The following is a 15,234-nucleotide window of genomic DNA, read 5'->3' as shown; positions in this document are numbered from 1 at the left end:
ACAGTTTATCCTATGTTTCACTTAGAGTTTGCTTACCTTTATAGCTGTGCTGTGTACATACAGTCAAAACTATTTGTTTGTTCAAGGAAGAGATTTCAAACAGTAAGTTACAGTAAGGTACTGTCATTTTACAGTGGATTGAATAAGGTTCCAGTAGAAAATAAATTGGACATATCATGTATGTGGTTGGTCTGTAAGGGTTAATGTGTATGTCAAAGAGATCAGTAGCTCTATTATGTTTTATTTAGAAATTAACAAACAAACAGAAAACCACAAAATAAGACTCCAGAAATTCATTGTACTTCTGAGGTGACTATAATATAACCTTACAAGTTTGTGTTGTGCTTGGCTATGACATTGTCTTAAATTCAGTCTATATAACTATTCAATAGCCTTTGCTCTCCACTGAAAATGCCTTCTGTGCAATGGTGGTTTTACTGAAGATGCAGTGGCCCATACATAGTCAACATCTTTGTACACCCAGAAGATCAGTAGCAAAAGTTCTTGAATAATAAGAAACCACACATTCTTGAGATAAGTGGAAGACCCCAGGAATTTCTACCCGTGGAGAGCCACCAGCATTCTGATTTTCTTGTCAGTAATCATATTTTAGCAGAGTTTATATGGCTTCTCTGTAGACTGCAGGCTGCCAGCTCTTTGTGGGAGGGCAGCAGCACTGCAGTGCTGCCCTGTGCCAGCAGAGCCGTGCCTGTGCTGAAGGGCAGGGGCTGCAGTGAGTGCTGTGCCTGTGCTAAAGGGCAGGGGCTGCAGTGAGTGCTGGGGCTGCTCAGCAGTCAGCCCAACAGAGCTGTGCCTATGCTCAAGGGCAGGGGCTGCAGTGAGTGCTGGGGCTGCTCAGCAGTCAGCCCAACAGAGCTGCTGTGCTGCTGCTGCTTCCCCTCGGTGCCTTGTGCCAGACCTGGCTCCTCCTGAACACAGTGCATCAGTAAATACTGCATCATCACCTTGCAGCGCAGGACTCTGTAATAAGACAGTAACTGCAGTCACTGAGCAGCTCTCTAGAGAAGGTTCAGTGTATTACTGTGCAGTATATTTACTGAAATGGGAATTTTTCATTTCAGAGTGACTTAGGTATTCATCAGTTACGATGTGTGTGTGCCGCATCCATCCAAGTGTTGACAGATGCAGCAGAAGTGGGGTTTGGGGTTGGTGTTTTGATTGGAGATTTTTGTGGGGTTTTTTTGCTGGGTTTCTTTTTCTAGGAAATAAGATATTAAAGTATAAAAAGCTTATGCCCGTGAAATCTCAGTTGACCAGCAGCCATAAAGAATACATGCACTGACCACAAACAGTCAACACAAACTCTGAGTTTTGCAGTAAGATTGTGTTGCACTGTGTAACCTCTACAGAGTACACATAGAAAAATTGCAACAGAGATACTAGTCTTAAAATGCAGTAAGAAATTATTTTTTCCTTAGTTTCCTTGGCAGAGGACCAGCATACTCAATGGCCATCATGCTCTTTTGGCTATTACTAACTCCAAAGCCAGAGTAGAACTATGGTGATGCACATAGAAGGGGCCACATGGTATGCCTGTTAAAATACTTTGATATTCCTGCTGTACAGAAAACCAGTGCCAATGGTTTTGGTTACTTATATTGTAGTAGTGTGTGAAGGTCCCACTCATGAGTAAGGATCCACTGTAGCTGAGCAACCAACATCTACGAGAAGTATACACACCTTACACCATGATGTTCCCATTCAAAGTACTCAGTTTTGGTGACAGGTTCACTGAACATTCATGAAAATATGAGAGAAAATGGGTGATTTTAAAAGGAAGTTTGTTTTCCACGAAACATGTAAAACATGAAGTTCAAAAGTATATGACAATGTAAACTCATTACTAGACTTCACATATTCGATAATGTAGCATGTAAAATTCTTTGGAATGAAATCTTTCAGTTCTTGCCTGCTTTGTGCTTCTCTTAATTTGGAGGATTTTTCTTAAGCATATTACTGTGTAATTGGAGTTGTTCCATTGTTTCTCTAACTGCTACTTATTCCATCTGAAGGTGTCAGAAGAGAAATCTGGCTTCAGTATCTCTCTTAAATGTACTTATAATTTTTGCCTTGGTTTCAAAGTTGTCTTTTATGCATATGTGTCTACACACAAAGCCACACATTTCTGTGTTTGGGATTGTGAAACACCTTGCAAAAGCACCGGAGAGTTTGTTCTTTTGCATAAGATGCACTGAAAGGTTGAAATTCTAAAAATTGAGTGACAGATTAGCATCGTGATCTTTTCTGCTTTACACAGCCTCTTGGTGCTGGTATCTACTGATAATGTATACTTAACATTTAGATTTACTGATGCAATGTTCTGGGGATTATAAACGTTAGCAGAAAATTACTTCTAAATAATGGAAGAACGTACCGTAAGAATAAGATAAAGACTGGTTAAAAATACTAGGCCTCCAATCTTAGTTGAAGTTATAAATAATTTTTGTGTAAACCCTTGAAATTGCTTAAAAAGAAATAACATGGAACAATCCTCTGACAAAAAGTGAACTTGCAATTTTTTCTGTTTTATTTTTGAAAGTAAAGCCAGGTGAACCCATTTGTTTTATGTACTCCACTGTTGTAAAACAGTCTTAGAAACTCATGGTCATCTTAAGTTTGGGCATGACCAAATTTTAAAGGTTTAAAATTAAAAGTTTAAGTCCCATTTTCAAGAATAACTATTTAATATTAGTCTTCATTACACATTTTTGTTACTGTAATAATTCTACTAACATATTTTTACTGTCAGCTAGGTTCAACCCATATAGGTGGTGTTGTGCTAATTAATTTTTTAGGAACTTTCATTTCATAGAAGTAGCTTTTGATTTATTGCATTATAAAGAAGGCTTTGATGATGGCTTAAACATTGCTTGGCATTTACCATGCTGCAGAATTGATATGTAAATAAAAGCAAACTTTGTAAATAAGCTTTTCCCTATTAAAATGGTTTTACCTCTTTACTGTTGCAATAAGACAAATCTGTACAGAGAATTTAAGGTAACTGAGAAGAAAGAAAGGGGAGGGCCATGCCTGTAGCCCTCAGAGCTGTTTGTGTTCCTCCTCTAGCCTTGTCCCTGGGAGGCTGCAGAGTGAAAGGGTGCTGATAGCCTGTGGCACGCTCTGAGCTACTGCACCTGGCCCTTCCCAGCAAGGAGGGCTGAGGTAATCGCAAATCTGGACTTGGCAGGTGTCTGAGATGCCAGATTTTGTGTCAAGTATTTGGATTAGAAACCTTCTGTGAGTATTAGAAGTTTGGCTTTTCTAGCCTATTGCTTGGCTTTGCAGCTAGGAATAACTTGCAAATCCAGATATATGTCTTGTGTAGGTATAGCTGACAGATACTGGAATTAGTACAGCACTGAACTGAACACAAGGACATCAAGTCCCTGTTTCTGTCCCTCAGCACTCAGACCTAGTGGCTTGCCTGAATAGACAGGGGAATTCCCAAATTTGTGTGCCTGTTAGGAGGCTGGCAAGTGGCATGCCATGTGCTTGACCCAGGATAAGTATGATTTGCTGCTTCTGCTTTTGTTCCTGGGACCACTTAAATTGTATGGGCTTAAAGGCTATGAAGTTTGTAAAGTCACTGAACTTAAGATAGAACACTCTGGTTAGTATAAAATAGTCTGTGGTGGACAGGAGACAATTTTGGTTCTAATACTATGGAATAAGTGAGGACAGAAAGGCAGACCATAAAATACTAATATGTAGAAAAAGGATGACTGCTTTAAGGGATCAGACATTAATAGAGTCTTTGTTCAACATCAGCAGATTCAGTAACCTGCAGGACCTTGGCCTCAGAGAATTTAATGTCTAAGTGTTTGTATTTGAACTGGAGGTTTCATCTGCCATTAACAAGAACAAACAAACCAGAATGCAGACAAAAGTAGTGCACAAGTCATCTATAAATAAAAGGAAATCGTGGTCCCAGAGGTAAGACTGATAAAAAGCTTAAGAGCTACATACATTCTATGCAGCTTTCTATGAAGCAAAGCCCTTCTAAAGTGGTTAGCAATATATTGTTATATGGGTACATGCATTGACAGGAGAATAAAGCATTTACTGCTGGCTGACTGGAATGCTACTCTACTGTCTGCTGTGGCCACTCTTAGGACCCTTAGAGTTGGCTACAGAGAAGAACAGCACAGGTGAAAACAGTTAATTAAATTTTGTAGTATAGTGTTCTGCAGTTCTTGGTGTATCTTGCTTATCTGCATTATGGAAATGTGTTACTGATCATGTTGTAGCAAAAAAGATGAAAAGCAACATCTAGTATTCAGGAGAGACATGACTGCACAGTAAACCATTTCTCAAAAGCCCAGAACTGTAATTTTTATGATTAATTTTCTAAGCACCTGAGGTATAGCATGTTTCAAAAAATCTGGTACCAGTATATGCTCTTTTATACATTTGTAGACAGAAGTACAGTTGGTGCCTTCCCTTGTCCTATAGGGGCTGGGATCTGACAGGTGGATCAGCAGCCCTGCTGTAAAGGACCTGGAGGTGGTGATGGGCACCAGTGCCATCACCATCAATAAGACAGGCTGCCCACTGAGCTACATGAGGAGTCTGATCAGCAGATTGAACAATACTTATCATTTCTCTCTGATGGTGCTGAAGCCGCACCTGAAACACTGTCTGGCATTTGGCCTTCCCCTTCAATAAAGATTTTGAGAGGGGTTGCCAAGATGGTCAGGGCCAAGGGCACACATCCTGGGAGAGAGGTGGTTGAGAGATTTGGGCTTGCTTGTCCTTAAGAGGCAGTTTGGAATGCAGTCAGAGGGGTGGTTAAGGTAAAGTCTTCTTGTGGCAGCAAGAGGCGTTAGCTGTAGGTTGTGGCTTGGGAGGTTCAGGTTGTGCATGAGGAGAAATGTTTGCAAAGAAGGGTGAGTTAGCACAGAGAGGTCATGGAGGTTGTGAAGATTCAGCTGGGCAAAGCTGGGGCTGACCAGACCTTGTGTTGGGAGGCTGATCACTGAAAGTACCTTAGAAACAAGATTTCTGTAATTCTGTGTGGTTGCCTCCCTCGATGGACTGGAGTAAAGGGTCAAAAAAGCAAAATAGGAAGCTTGAAATGAAGGGGGTAAGGTAAAGGGTCTGAGGAGGTTTGTGGGCAGAGAACACTGCTACTTTGACAGATATGTGTACTGAACTAAGCAGTCTCATGAGGAATTACAGCTGGATAGTACATTACGTGACTCATGAACTGAAAAAATAGAAATATATACTGTAGGTGTAGAAATATTAGGACTTAAAGTACGTGTATTATGGGGTTTTTAGAAGGTGCTTATTGAAAAGTGGAACAATACAAACCAATATATATTGTTTAGTGTGAATATATGCAGAAGGAGCAACAGTATTAAATGCAAAATGAACTTTGCTGTAAAGACTAATTGTAGGCACTAAATAATGGAACTGCTATCGTGGCACATTCCCAGGTTAATTCTTTGATTTCAAAACATCATCCTACTGATTTTCCTGACTTGCAGTGCACTGGCAGATGGTGTTGAATTGGTCTACCTAAAGATCAGGCACTGTGGATAAACTTTCAGTTTTGAAAAATGAACAAAGGTGCTTTATCCAGCTGAAAGTATAATTCCAACATGTACTGGTAGCAGTATTTAAACTGGGTGTGTGATGGGGTGGCTTCGGAAGATTTGGAGGACTTTCTTCTTTGAGATTCCCCTGAAATTTAGTCATGGGTTTCCAGAAACAAAGTGTGATTTTTAACCACTCTTGGAAACATTTCCCATGCAATTAGGAGGGAATGTATTTAAGGGGCAGATTTGCAACCTTGGTTCTTAAGGACAACACATATGCACTTCAAATTGGATCAAATGTTTGCTCAGTGAGGTGGGCAATGTTCTCTCTTGACTGGTTTGAAGCATCAATAGAAATTCTTCTGATATTGCTGGACTTGTCTTTATAAACATGCCCCAAGTATGGGAAATTTGACACTTGTACTCTTTTTTTTTTTCTCTACAAAACCTGCTTGTTGTGAGAATGAATTAGCATTAAGCAATGAGCACCTACTTTTAACTGTGGACTCAAATGATGATTTTCAGTGATAGAGGAGAGACTTAGTGGGTCTTTTTATCTCCAACTTTTGATTAGCATTTTGTGCTTTAGCAGCATCATCGTGTGGAAGTTTTAAATTAATTCAAAAGAGATTTTCTAATTTACCTAAAATGTGGAATAGTTGAGATAACAAAATGAAGCCCTATAGGTCATGGGATTTCTAGTAGTAGGAAAGTCAGTTCTGCTTACTTAAGCTAATTTTCTTTTTAATTCCTTCCCTATGTCTTGCCTCAGAATAAAAATAGGAGAAGGCAGAACAAAGAATCCCTTCAGCAATATTTTTTGACAGAAGTCATTGGCTAGAAAAGAGGAGAGAGACAATACTGGTCAGCCTGTGTTAAAACACACTATAGATTTCTATTACCTCCTTTTTAGGATCTTAGGATGACTAAGAATATGTGGCTTGACAAAGGTTAATCACCTGAAATTCTTCACATAAGAAATTGTGTGGATCACAGGAAGACAGAGGAAACATTTGTTGCAGTCAATTTTTATTCAGTTTGTGAATTCAATGTGTCTGGCAGATTCTGGGAACAGCAGAAGACCTTTTTGTTATCAGGTCCAAGAGAAAGTGCTGTGCATTCACAGACTTCAGATATTTTTTAAACTCCAGGAACAAGTCTGTGTAACTAGTTTGGGTCAAAATCTTTCAAATTTATTTGAAAAGAAATGAGCAGATTACAGAAAGCATTTTGCATTTCTGAACTGTAAGATGTTTTGCTGCTTTATTCCACAGGAATATCTTTCTGTAAATGTGAAATGCTTTTGTCTCTGGTGGTTCTTTGCCACCACAGCATGAGAGTACTGATATTGATCAGTGTGCTCTCTCAGCAGTCCACCCAGCCAGCAGAGAAAGACCAGGGGCCTTGCAAGACAGTTCCACAAGAATCTTTATTTCATGTGAAGGGAGTCTAGCAGAAGTCCCCTTTAACAAAGGGGAGACAGTCATATTTATAGGTTCAAAGAGGATTGAAATTATAACCAATAGACTGTTGTACAAGAAATGGCATTCAATCTAATCAAAAGTTCTAAAGGTAAACGAACCAATTACAAGAGCTAATTTCTAACCAATTATCTTCCAAAGTGATAGGAGAGAAAGTACAAATTCCTAAAGAATTTGTTCAACCTTGGTAACCAGGATACCTTATCTACTACAGCACATTCCAGGGCCTGGTGCAGACAGTTTGGGAGGATTTGTATCATCCACATGTAAAGGCCAGCAAGCTGAAGTAGTTAATTTTTCTTCACAATGAAAGTCAGTAGCTTCCTTCTTCAAAAAATTATAAAACTGATTGTGTCTAACACTGATTTAGTTTTTCACCACATCAAAGATATTTTTGCTGTCAATTAATTTTTTTCCTTTATCTCCATATTCTATTGTTCATTTTTGTGTAATCTTCCTTTGAAGCCGTCTTTGATAGTCTGCCTTCTGCTGCAGTAGGTACTGCTAGCATTATTGAGTGGAAGTCACAACATTTGTGCTGAGAATCTTGGCTGTACCTGTGCAATGCCTGTACATTTCCACCCAACTCCCTCCTCTCCTCATCTTTGGATGTGCAGTAGTGGTTTTCCCATCCAGAGCTGTTCACCCTGCACAGCAATGAAGAGCAAAGATGAGTGTTAGTGTTGTGAGACAGCCCTGCGAGGTGCCCCAAAGTCAGCCCCCAGCTGCCCAGCCTCCCAAAGCCCAGGACTAGGGCAGTGAAGGAAGCTGTTTGCATTTTAGGTCTTCAGAGGGAGGCATCCACACTCACCTGAGCAAACATTGCAGTGACAAAATGTACACTGAGTTTTGACCCTTTAACTAAAGAAGCTGTGCCAGGAAGGAGAGGTTGTGAGGAAGTTCCCTGGAATGATAGTGCTCTCAGGTCTTTGCTTCTCTTCTTTGTGACTATCCATGCGGTAAACATTAATGTAGACAAATCTGGCATTCTCTTGATGAGAAAAGCATTGATGACCACACTTGAGAGAAAAGCAGAATTAAGCATGATGTCACCTTTTCAAGCACTGGTGTCTTCCATGTACCTTAGTGCTTCTGTTGTTCAAACATACCCAATTCTTAAATATGTATGAAGTTAGGATTTAACAGATAGATCAAGTACCTGGCATCAATCCAAGGTCTAATTCTTAATCTTCTGTACTATGGACATGGTAGATAAATTTCTCAATGGCCAATTTTAAAAACTATTCACTCAAACCTGACATAGCCCATTTCAGCCTCTCTTTAATAGCAAAGCTAATAACTTTTTCTGATGTGGTGCATAAAGCTCTGGTATTTTGTTTTCTTTTTATTGCCAGATGCAAGTGGGTTCATGTATTTACACTCAATAAAGCTATCAGTGCTACACACAGGTTTAGATTAATAATTTCAGCCTTTCAGTCTTGGCTATCTGTTGTAGGCACTGCTGTGTTACTTGCATCCCTTGGACTCACGCTGACTGTCCAAGCAGTTGCAGTGTTTCTGCTCAGAGCGACTTCTACAAGTGGAACAGCCCATTCCAGTATTTTCATTCACACTATTCAGAAGTCATGTCTCAAACAAGTCAGGTAGCACTTAAGCAGTACAAATTGTTTATGTCTACAGAAAAGAAAGATGGTGATCCCCAAACCCTTTCTTCGCATGCATTTTTGTCTCTGATAGCCTCTTGTACCCTGTTCACACTCTGGGTTCCAGTTTGTATAGCTTCCAGGAGACTTGGTTCCTTATTAGGACTTACTATCAAGAAATAAGAGTTTCAAAAGAGATGCAGTATTACCTGTACATGGGTCATAAGTGTGAAATTCTATGACCTATCTGAGCCATCAAGTGTAGAGAACATACAAGAAGGAAGAAATGCTAGCCTTAGTCCTGTTGCCTGTTAAAATTAGTGAATGTTTATATTAACAGGTTTTATGTTACCTAGACTTTTCTGTCTCTTAAATGTCTTAACAGCCTGTTTCTGCCATGAGCAAACCAGTTTGTGATCACATTTGTACTTTTATCCCCCTGTATTTTTGTAATACTTTCACAAGATAGAATACATCTCTGCCCTAAAGCCACTGCAGCTATTCTGTGTAGAAGATCATGGGCTGGGTTAGCACTTGTGGGAGAATATGCCACCTCTTCATGCTTGGAATTTATTTTTCTTTAGCACATGTTGACTTTCTCCCTTAAGAGTGAGCATGCAAATATAACAAATAAGATATTTCACCAAATATCTTGACACATTTTACTGGATTTAGAGTCAGTTTCCACAGTTTCTGTTTCATGCTCACTTTCCTTCATCTTAAGAGTAGTCATAGTGGCAGCATAAAAATAGCTTTTAAATTGAATTTTTTGAGATCCTTCTCTTCTCCTATCTCTTACTGCTTCCCACTTCTCTTCTGATTTTACATTTCTTTCTAGTCTTCTCCCTGAAAATCAAGATCTCCTTATGCTTTGCATTACCAGCTGTCAGGCATGATGCTGTATATGCTGATATGCCACTGTGTTCGCTTACTTTGCCACTGTTGGCAGCATTCTGCTGTCATGCTCAATTGAGACAGAAAGGACTGTTTCTTACTGGAAAATTAATTCATGAAAAACTACCTTTGTTTCTGTAATAGAATTGTTTTGAAAGAAATTAAACATACAAAGAAAACTGTATTACATCAAATTAGCCCTTAATTTTATAAAGGTTTAAGTGTCAAATATGAATGAAGTAAACACAGTGAGGCCAACTAATTTAGAGAAATTACAGCCTCAAATTGCCATATGTGATTTGAGCACAAATTCCATCAGCTGAGATGGTTTTTGTATTTGGATTTTTTCCTGACATAACTAGTTTTGAGCAAAAGGGAATGCCTCCCCAGGCATCTGGAAATTATCTCTGGAAGGAGTAACCAATTGGCTTGTGTCCCTCTGTGAAAGGGAGAGACAAGGTCAGAACAATTGTACTGGAGATCATCTTTATCCTGACGTGTTCTCTTCCTCCACCTTAGCAGAAGAGGAGGAAGTAGAACATCCTCTTCTGTGTTGATCTGTTTCTTCCCCCTAGACCTTTCTATCCCTTATGCTTTTTTGAAGAGGACTGCCTTTTACAGGTCATTCTGCCTCTCTAGGAGTGCTGGTGGGCTGCTATTCATAGGGCTAAAATGAAGGAGCAGTTTTGCAGCAAGTTTCTTTCTCCTGGGTACAAACTGCCCTGATGGGCTTTCTTTCATCCATGGCAAAACTGACCAAGGTAACCAAGTTCACTTCCTCAAAGGCAGGATGAGGCTGCAGCTGTGCTTGTGAGCCAGGCTGATGTCCTGTCCTGCAGTCACATCATGTGTCATTGTCAGCATGGCCCCTGTTTGCAGAGTGGCTCATCCCAGCTGGAGAATGTCTGTGAGTGGTTCAAGGCTCAGCACCTGCCTGGAGCAGCCAATTAGGGATGCAGCCCCTGCTTTGGGGGAGTGAATTCAGCCATTTGTGAGCTGTATCATGCGGCTTGATCCTACTGGCCATGAACTGTCTCTGTTCTTACAGAAATCACTGGTTCAAATACACCCTTTATGCCCACTTGCAGGGGATTTTAGGCTTATCTACAGGAGAGAAGAATCAAAACTCTTTTGTAGATTTGTCAGTTAGTACATCACTAAATACACAGACAAAAAGTTCATGGCATTACAGCAAAAATTTTAAGAAAACAACTCTGAACTTCTCTTCCAAAATACCTGTGTGTATGTAAACATTTTATAGTGTGGGTATATAAATGTAGACGTTTATTTATAAATACATCAGAATGTCCACCTACCTAATCTATATCTTATAATTTATTTATGTATAAAATGTAGTGTAGTTTAAGTGACTTGTTTTTTTTTTCAGAAAGTAAATTAGAAAAAAATAAAATATCTTTTTTGATGTTGAAAGGCTCCTATCAGTGTATTTTCAGTTTAAATCTAATGACTTTAAAATGCATGTTTATGCTACTCTCCCCTTCTTCTTTTTTCAGTTAGGCTTCCTAAGGCTTAAAATTATCTTGATAATTTTTCTTTATGTTTTTTAATCCTTTGTTATTTGAAGGAAAGTCTTTTTTTCCTGCAGTTGACAAAGAGTGTGTTTGACAATGCAAGGGAATGCTGATTCTGTCTAGACAGAAAAATTGCCAAATGTAAAAGGTCCTTGACACAACAGAGAGACAAGCTCTTTTTTTTTTCATTTCTGCTAACATTCAGTTAATAGTAATTTTAGCTGTTACTTTCAGCTTCAAGTGTTTAATTTTGGGACTTGAGATACTCTTTTTTTTATTCCCCCTATTTTGCAGTGTCCCTGTAAAATCTGTACAGATAAGCATTCAAGATATTGATGAATATTGTGTTGTGTGTACAGTTGTTTCGTATCTAGAACTATGGCTAAAAAATGGGTTTAGGTAGCTGGTGTCCATAAATCAAGGTGTTGTGTCAGCTAACAGGCTCCCAGCAGAACAGCAGTAATCTCCAATTCACACTGGCTGTGGTGTGTTTGCCAATCAGGACCAATGATAGAAAGCAGGGAGGAATTGAGTGGAAAGATTCCTTCTGCACACTGTGGTGGAGTTGCTGATCCCCCTCTAAGCTCTGATGGTTATGCTGGACTACAGCAGGAGTATATTTCATGTTAAAAGTATGAATTCATCATTGTCATAATAATGCAAGAACTCTAAAAGCCATATTGGTAAATGAGCTCTATCTGCAGACCAGCTTCAGTAGTTCAGTCCCTGCTTATTTAATTTTTCTTAAGCACATTAAATGGTTCTAGGCAGACTGTCACTATGATCTTTGAAATATTGCTGTGTTTCTTTTGTTCTCTGCTTTTAAATTTGTTATAAAGTCATACTTTCATACTTTGTTCATTACAAATTTCTGGATATTCAGACTCTTATTTGGGCTTAAAGCCTTTCAAACCACAGCAGAAATTCAGTAGTGGAAAAGGGAAGAGATGTGCACTTTGTCCTCTCTGTTTCCACAGCCTTTTGACTCCCAGTGCAGACACTAAGCCTGTAGTTTCTGACTCTTACCTGGCAGCTGGTCTGCAGGTCAATTAACCCAGGTGTGGATCCTTTTTGACTACAGTAGGTATAAGGTTTGAGCCTGAAAAATAATGTCTTGGCCACAGTTTTTGTAGGAAAATAATTCTACATCAGCTTTAGAGAAGGGCCTTGTTTTTGTCAGGATCTTTCCCCCCACCCTTTATTTCTTGTCATAGTACTCAAATTCCTGTATTCAGAACTCTTCAGAAAAATAGAGGAATGGCTGATGAAAAACTTGAATGATTCTTTGAAAATGTAGCACATGCTGTGTAGTTCCATAAGATGAAAGAGCATGTTTGAAGGGTTTAAAACATGCTTTCATATTAATTTACTATCATTTAAATATTTTTAAGAGACTGCTTATGGATTCTGATTTTTCAGCTGCAACCACAGTTTATTCAAAGTTTAAAGGGTTATGATGTTTTTGGGTTTTTTTTGCACACTAACTTTTTGGCTTTTTGGTAACCAGGAGTACATACTGATGCGCTGGCATGAGTATTTGTGGTGATGAACTTCTTCCACATCTAAACACTGCTGTGCACTTGCAGCAAAACTGGGAAAAGGTGAATAATTCCTGCTGCCTTTTGAGATGGTCATATTTGAATTATGTTGGCAGGATTGAGTGAAGAAGCTTGTATTGTTAACAGTGCTGAAACTGCTCTGTAAATGCATAAGACTTTTTTCCATGGGGATTTCAATCCAGCTTTCACCCCTAAAATAAAATTTAAAGGTTTTCTTAGGTTTCTGCTGTTAAATTTGTGCTTTGTGTTAGGGTAAAAAACGCACAATGATATGCACATTTCTGTTTACAATAAATTTGTTCTTTCACTCAACTTTTTAAGAAATACATTTCATGACTGTCATAAAATACTCTTTTTCTTCATCTTAAGCAAAACAGTATCCTAAAACACTTAATTTCATTAATTTAATTTGACAAACATCGTACTAACTTTGACAAATGTGACCTTATTTTCTTCCCAGGTTTCCAGAGGAGGAGTTGGCAACAGAGCCACTAAAATATGCTGAACAACTTCCTGTAGCTCAGATAATACACCAGGTAAGTCTTTATGCTTTAAAAATTCCTTTGAAAATAAAGAACATCTGTTATATTTAAGACTGCTTTTCTAGGTCACACAGAATTAATATCCTCATGTTAGAAGTATGTATAAACAAGACACTCTTGTTCATGTGACAACTATAAAATTATAAAAGTCTCATTCTGAACATGGCAATGAAAAGATGCTTGCTGTATGACATGGTTAACACTTCAGAGCTACTTGTTAAAATTGTTGTGTGTCTGCTGATAGAAAAGAAGAAAAATCCATTAATTTCTCCAAATTTGCATCTTGACCTAAATCATATTCCCCTTCCTGAAAAAGCAACCAAAGTATGGAGTCATTTTTGTGGAATAATTCTCATGATGAGTGGAGCAGGGAAAACAATTTCTTCTCCTCATACAATTCTGAATTAGCACCATTTTTATTTCTAACTATAGCAGTGTCATCCTGCTTTCTGCTTTGAACAGGGTTTTTTGTTTGTTTGTTTTTTTGTTGTTGTTGTTTTGCACAATTAACAAAAAGGTTTATCTTTTTCCTAGACTGTGCCTTCTAACTTTGTCTTTATTTAAATGCAGTACCATGCTATTGATTTAAATAAGCAGAGAGGAATGATGTGGGTACACGAGGTAGAATTGAAGTTTTATTGTAACATGTCCCACCGAATTGATGGCGAGGAGGAGGAAGAGATCTTTTCTGTGCAGAGGAAGGGAATCCTTCTTGCTCTTTTCTCAGAGTTCTAGGCCTGGTTTTCAACCCATGCTGCTGGTAGATCAGGTACCCACTCTGCATTCAGGTATCTCCTCATTCTTTGCTGTCAACCACCGAGGGCTCTGCCTGTTGTGTGGAAAAGCTTATGGCCAAATAACTCACATAAAACTTGTGTCAAACATGACTGGGGAGACTTAGCATCCCCTTTTTTGAGGATCTCTTAAAGGAAGCAAAATGACCTATTGCAGTCACTTTGAATTTTCTCAAAGTAAAATAAAATAAAATAAATAATTGTTAAAATTTGTAGATGTGAGTCCTGCTTCAGGGACAAGTAACTATAGTTTTCTTAAGGACAGGACCAAACAGGTCATGTTACTATTTTCCTAATGGTATCTTGGCCATATGGAATCTTTCAGGTAATTGAGTATGCTCTGAAAAATTGACCTGAAATTTGGGGAAGATAATGATAGTTCATGCTGGGAGACAAAATGGTGCAGTCCATTCACTGCCTTGAGATAAGGAAAAGTTCCAGACTGAAAACTTAGATTTGCTAGTGGTCAGAGTAGCACTAAGTTGGATAGGCAATGTTAGATAAATCTCAGCTGTTTTTAAATGCTTGAAGATCAACAGGAACAAATAAAAGTCCACTAAGTCCCTTAATAGAATTTTTTAAACAACTTTATGTGCATTAATTATTATCGTAGATCTTCCCAAATACCTTTGTCAATAAAGCATTGAGTCTCATGCTGCAGGCAGTGTGGTTTTACCTTAAGGGAAACATAAGCTTTATTTTAAAACTTTTAAGTCTACAAGCCTTTCCTGCAAGTGGTAAACACAAGGGATTTAAAAACTTTTGGCTGAAATCTGTACCTTTGGGAAGAATTTCTGATGTGTTCAGAACATGGAAGATTGGAAATCAGGACCAGTTTGTATGTCAGGAACTCCCTGGTGTTGTCAGAGCTTCAAATGACCCAACAGCCTGCAAATGTCACATTTAAAATTCTGTCTTCATGCCTGACTCTCAGCATAAATGAATTAAACAGCAGAGCAGGCAGCCAGTCAATATGTTCTTAACAGTGAGAGTGAGCAATGAAACAGTTTGGGGGTTGTTTGGAATCAGTAAATAGAAAGTGCATGGAATGGCTCACCTGGAGGAAAATCTCAAATAGGAAACAGAATTAACCTTTAAAATGGTCGAGCAGACAAAATGTCATAGCAATATTTTTACAGCATTAGGTGGGTAATAACCACGGAGTGTTCATTTGGCTGCTGTGTGTTGCACTGCAATAAAATATTGTGCTGTGGAAAAGCAAAAAGCTGGGTTTATGTGCTCTTATCTGTTTGCTAAACTTGCCAGT

General features: G+C 38.6%; 1 protein-coding gene across 1 annotated transcript in view; it reads left to right on the top strand.

Annotated features, from left to right (window-relative positions):
* Positions 1 to 15,234, top strand: part of PIGK (phosphatidylinositol glycan anchor biosynthesis class K) — a 66,022-nt gene that overhangs the window by 31,435 nt on the left and 19,353 nt on the right. The window contains 1 exon segment of the mRNA XM_033067141.2: positions 13,092 to 13,167. Within this exon segment, the coding sequence (XP_032923032.1) occupies positions 13,092 to 13,167 (76 nt within the window).

This window comes from Catharus ustulatus, chromosome 9 (assembly GCF_009819885.2).
Source record: "Catharus ustulatus isolate bCatUst1 chromosome 9, bCatUst1.pri.v2, whole genome shotgun sequence".
Classification (NCBI taxonomy): Eukaryota; Metazoa; Chordata; class Aves; order Passeriformes; family Turdidae; genus Catharus; species Catharus ustulatus.
The sequence above is the reverse complement of the archived record's forward strand: the minus strand, read 5'-3'. Positions and strand labels throughout refer to the sequence as shown.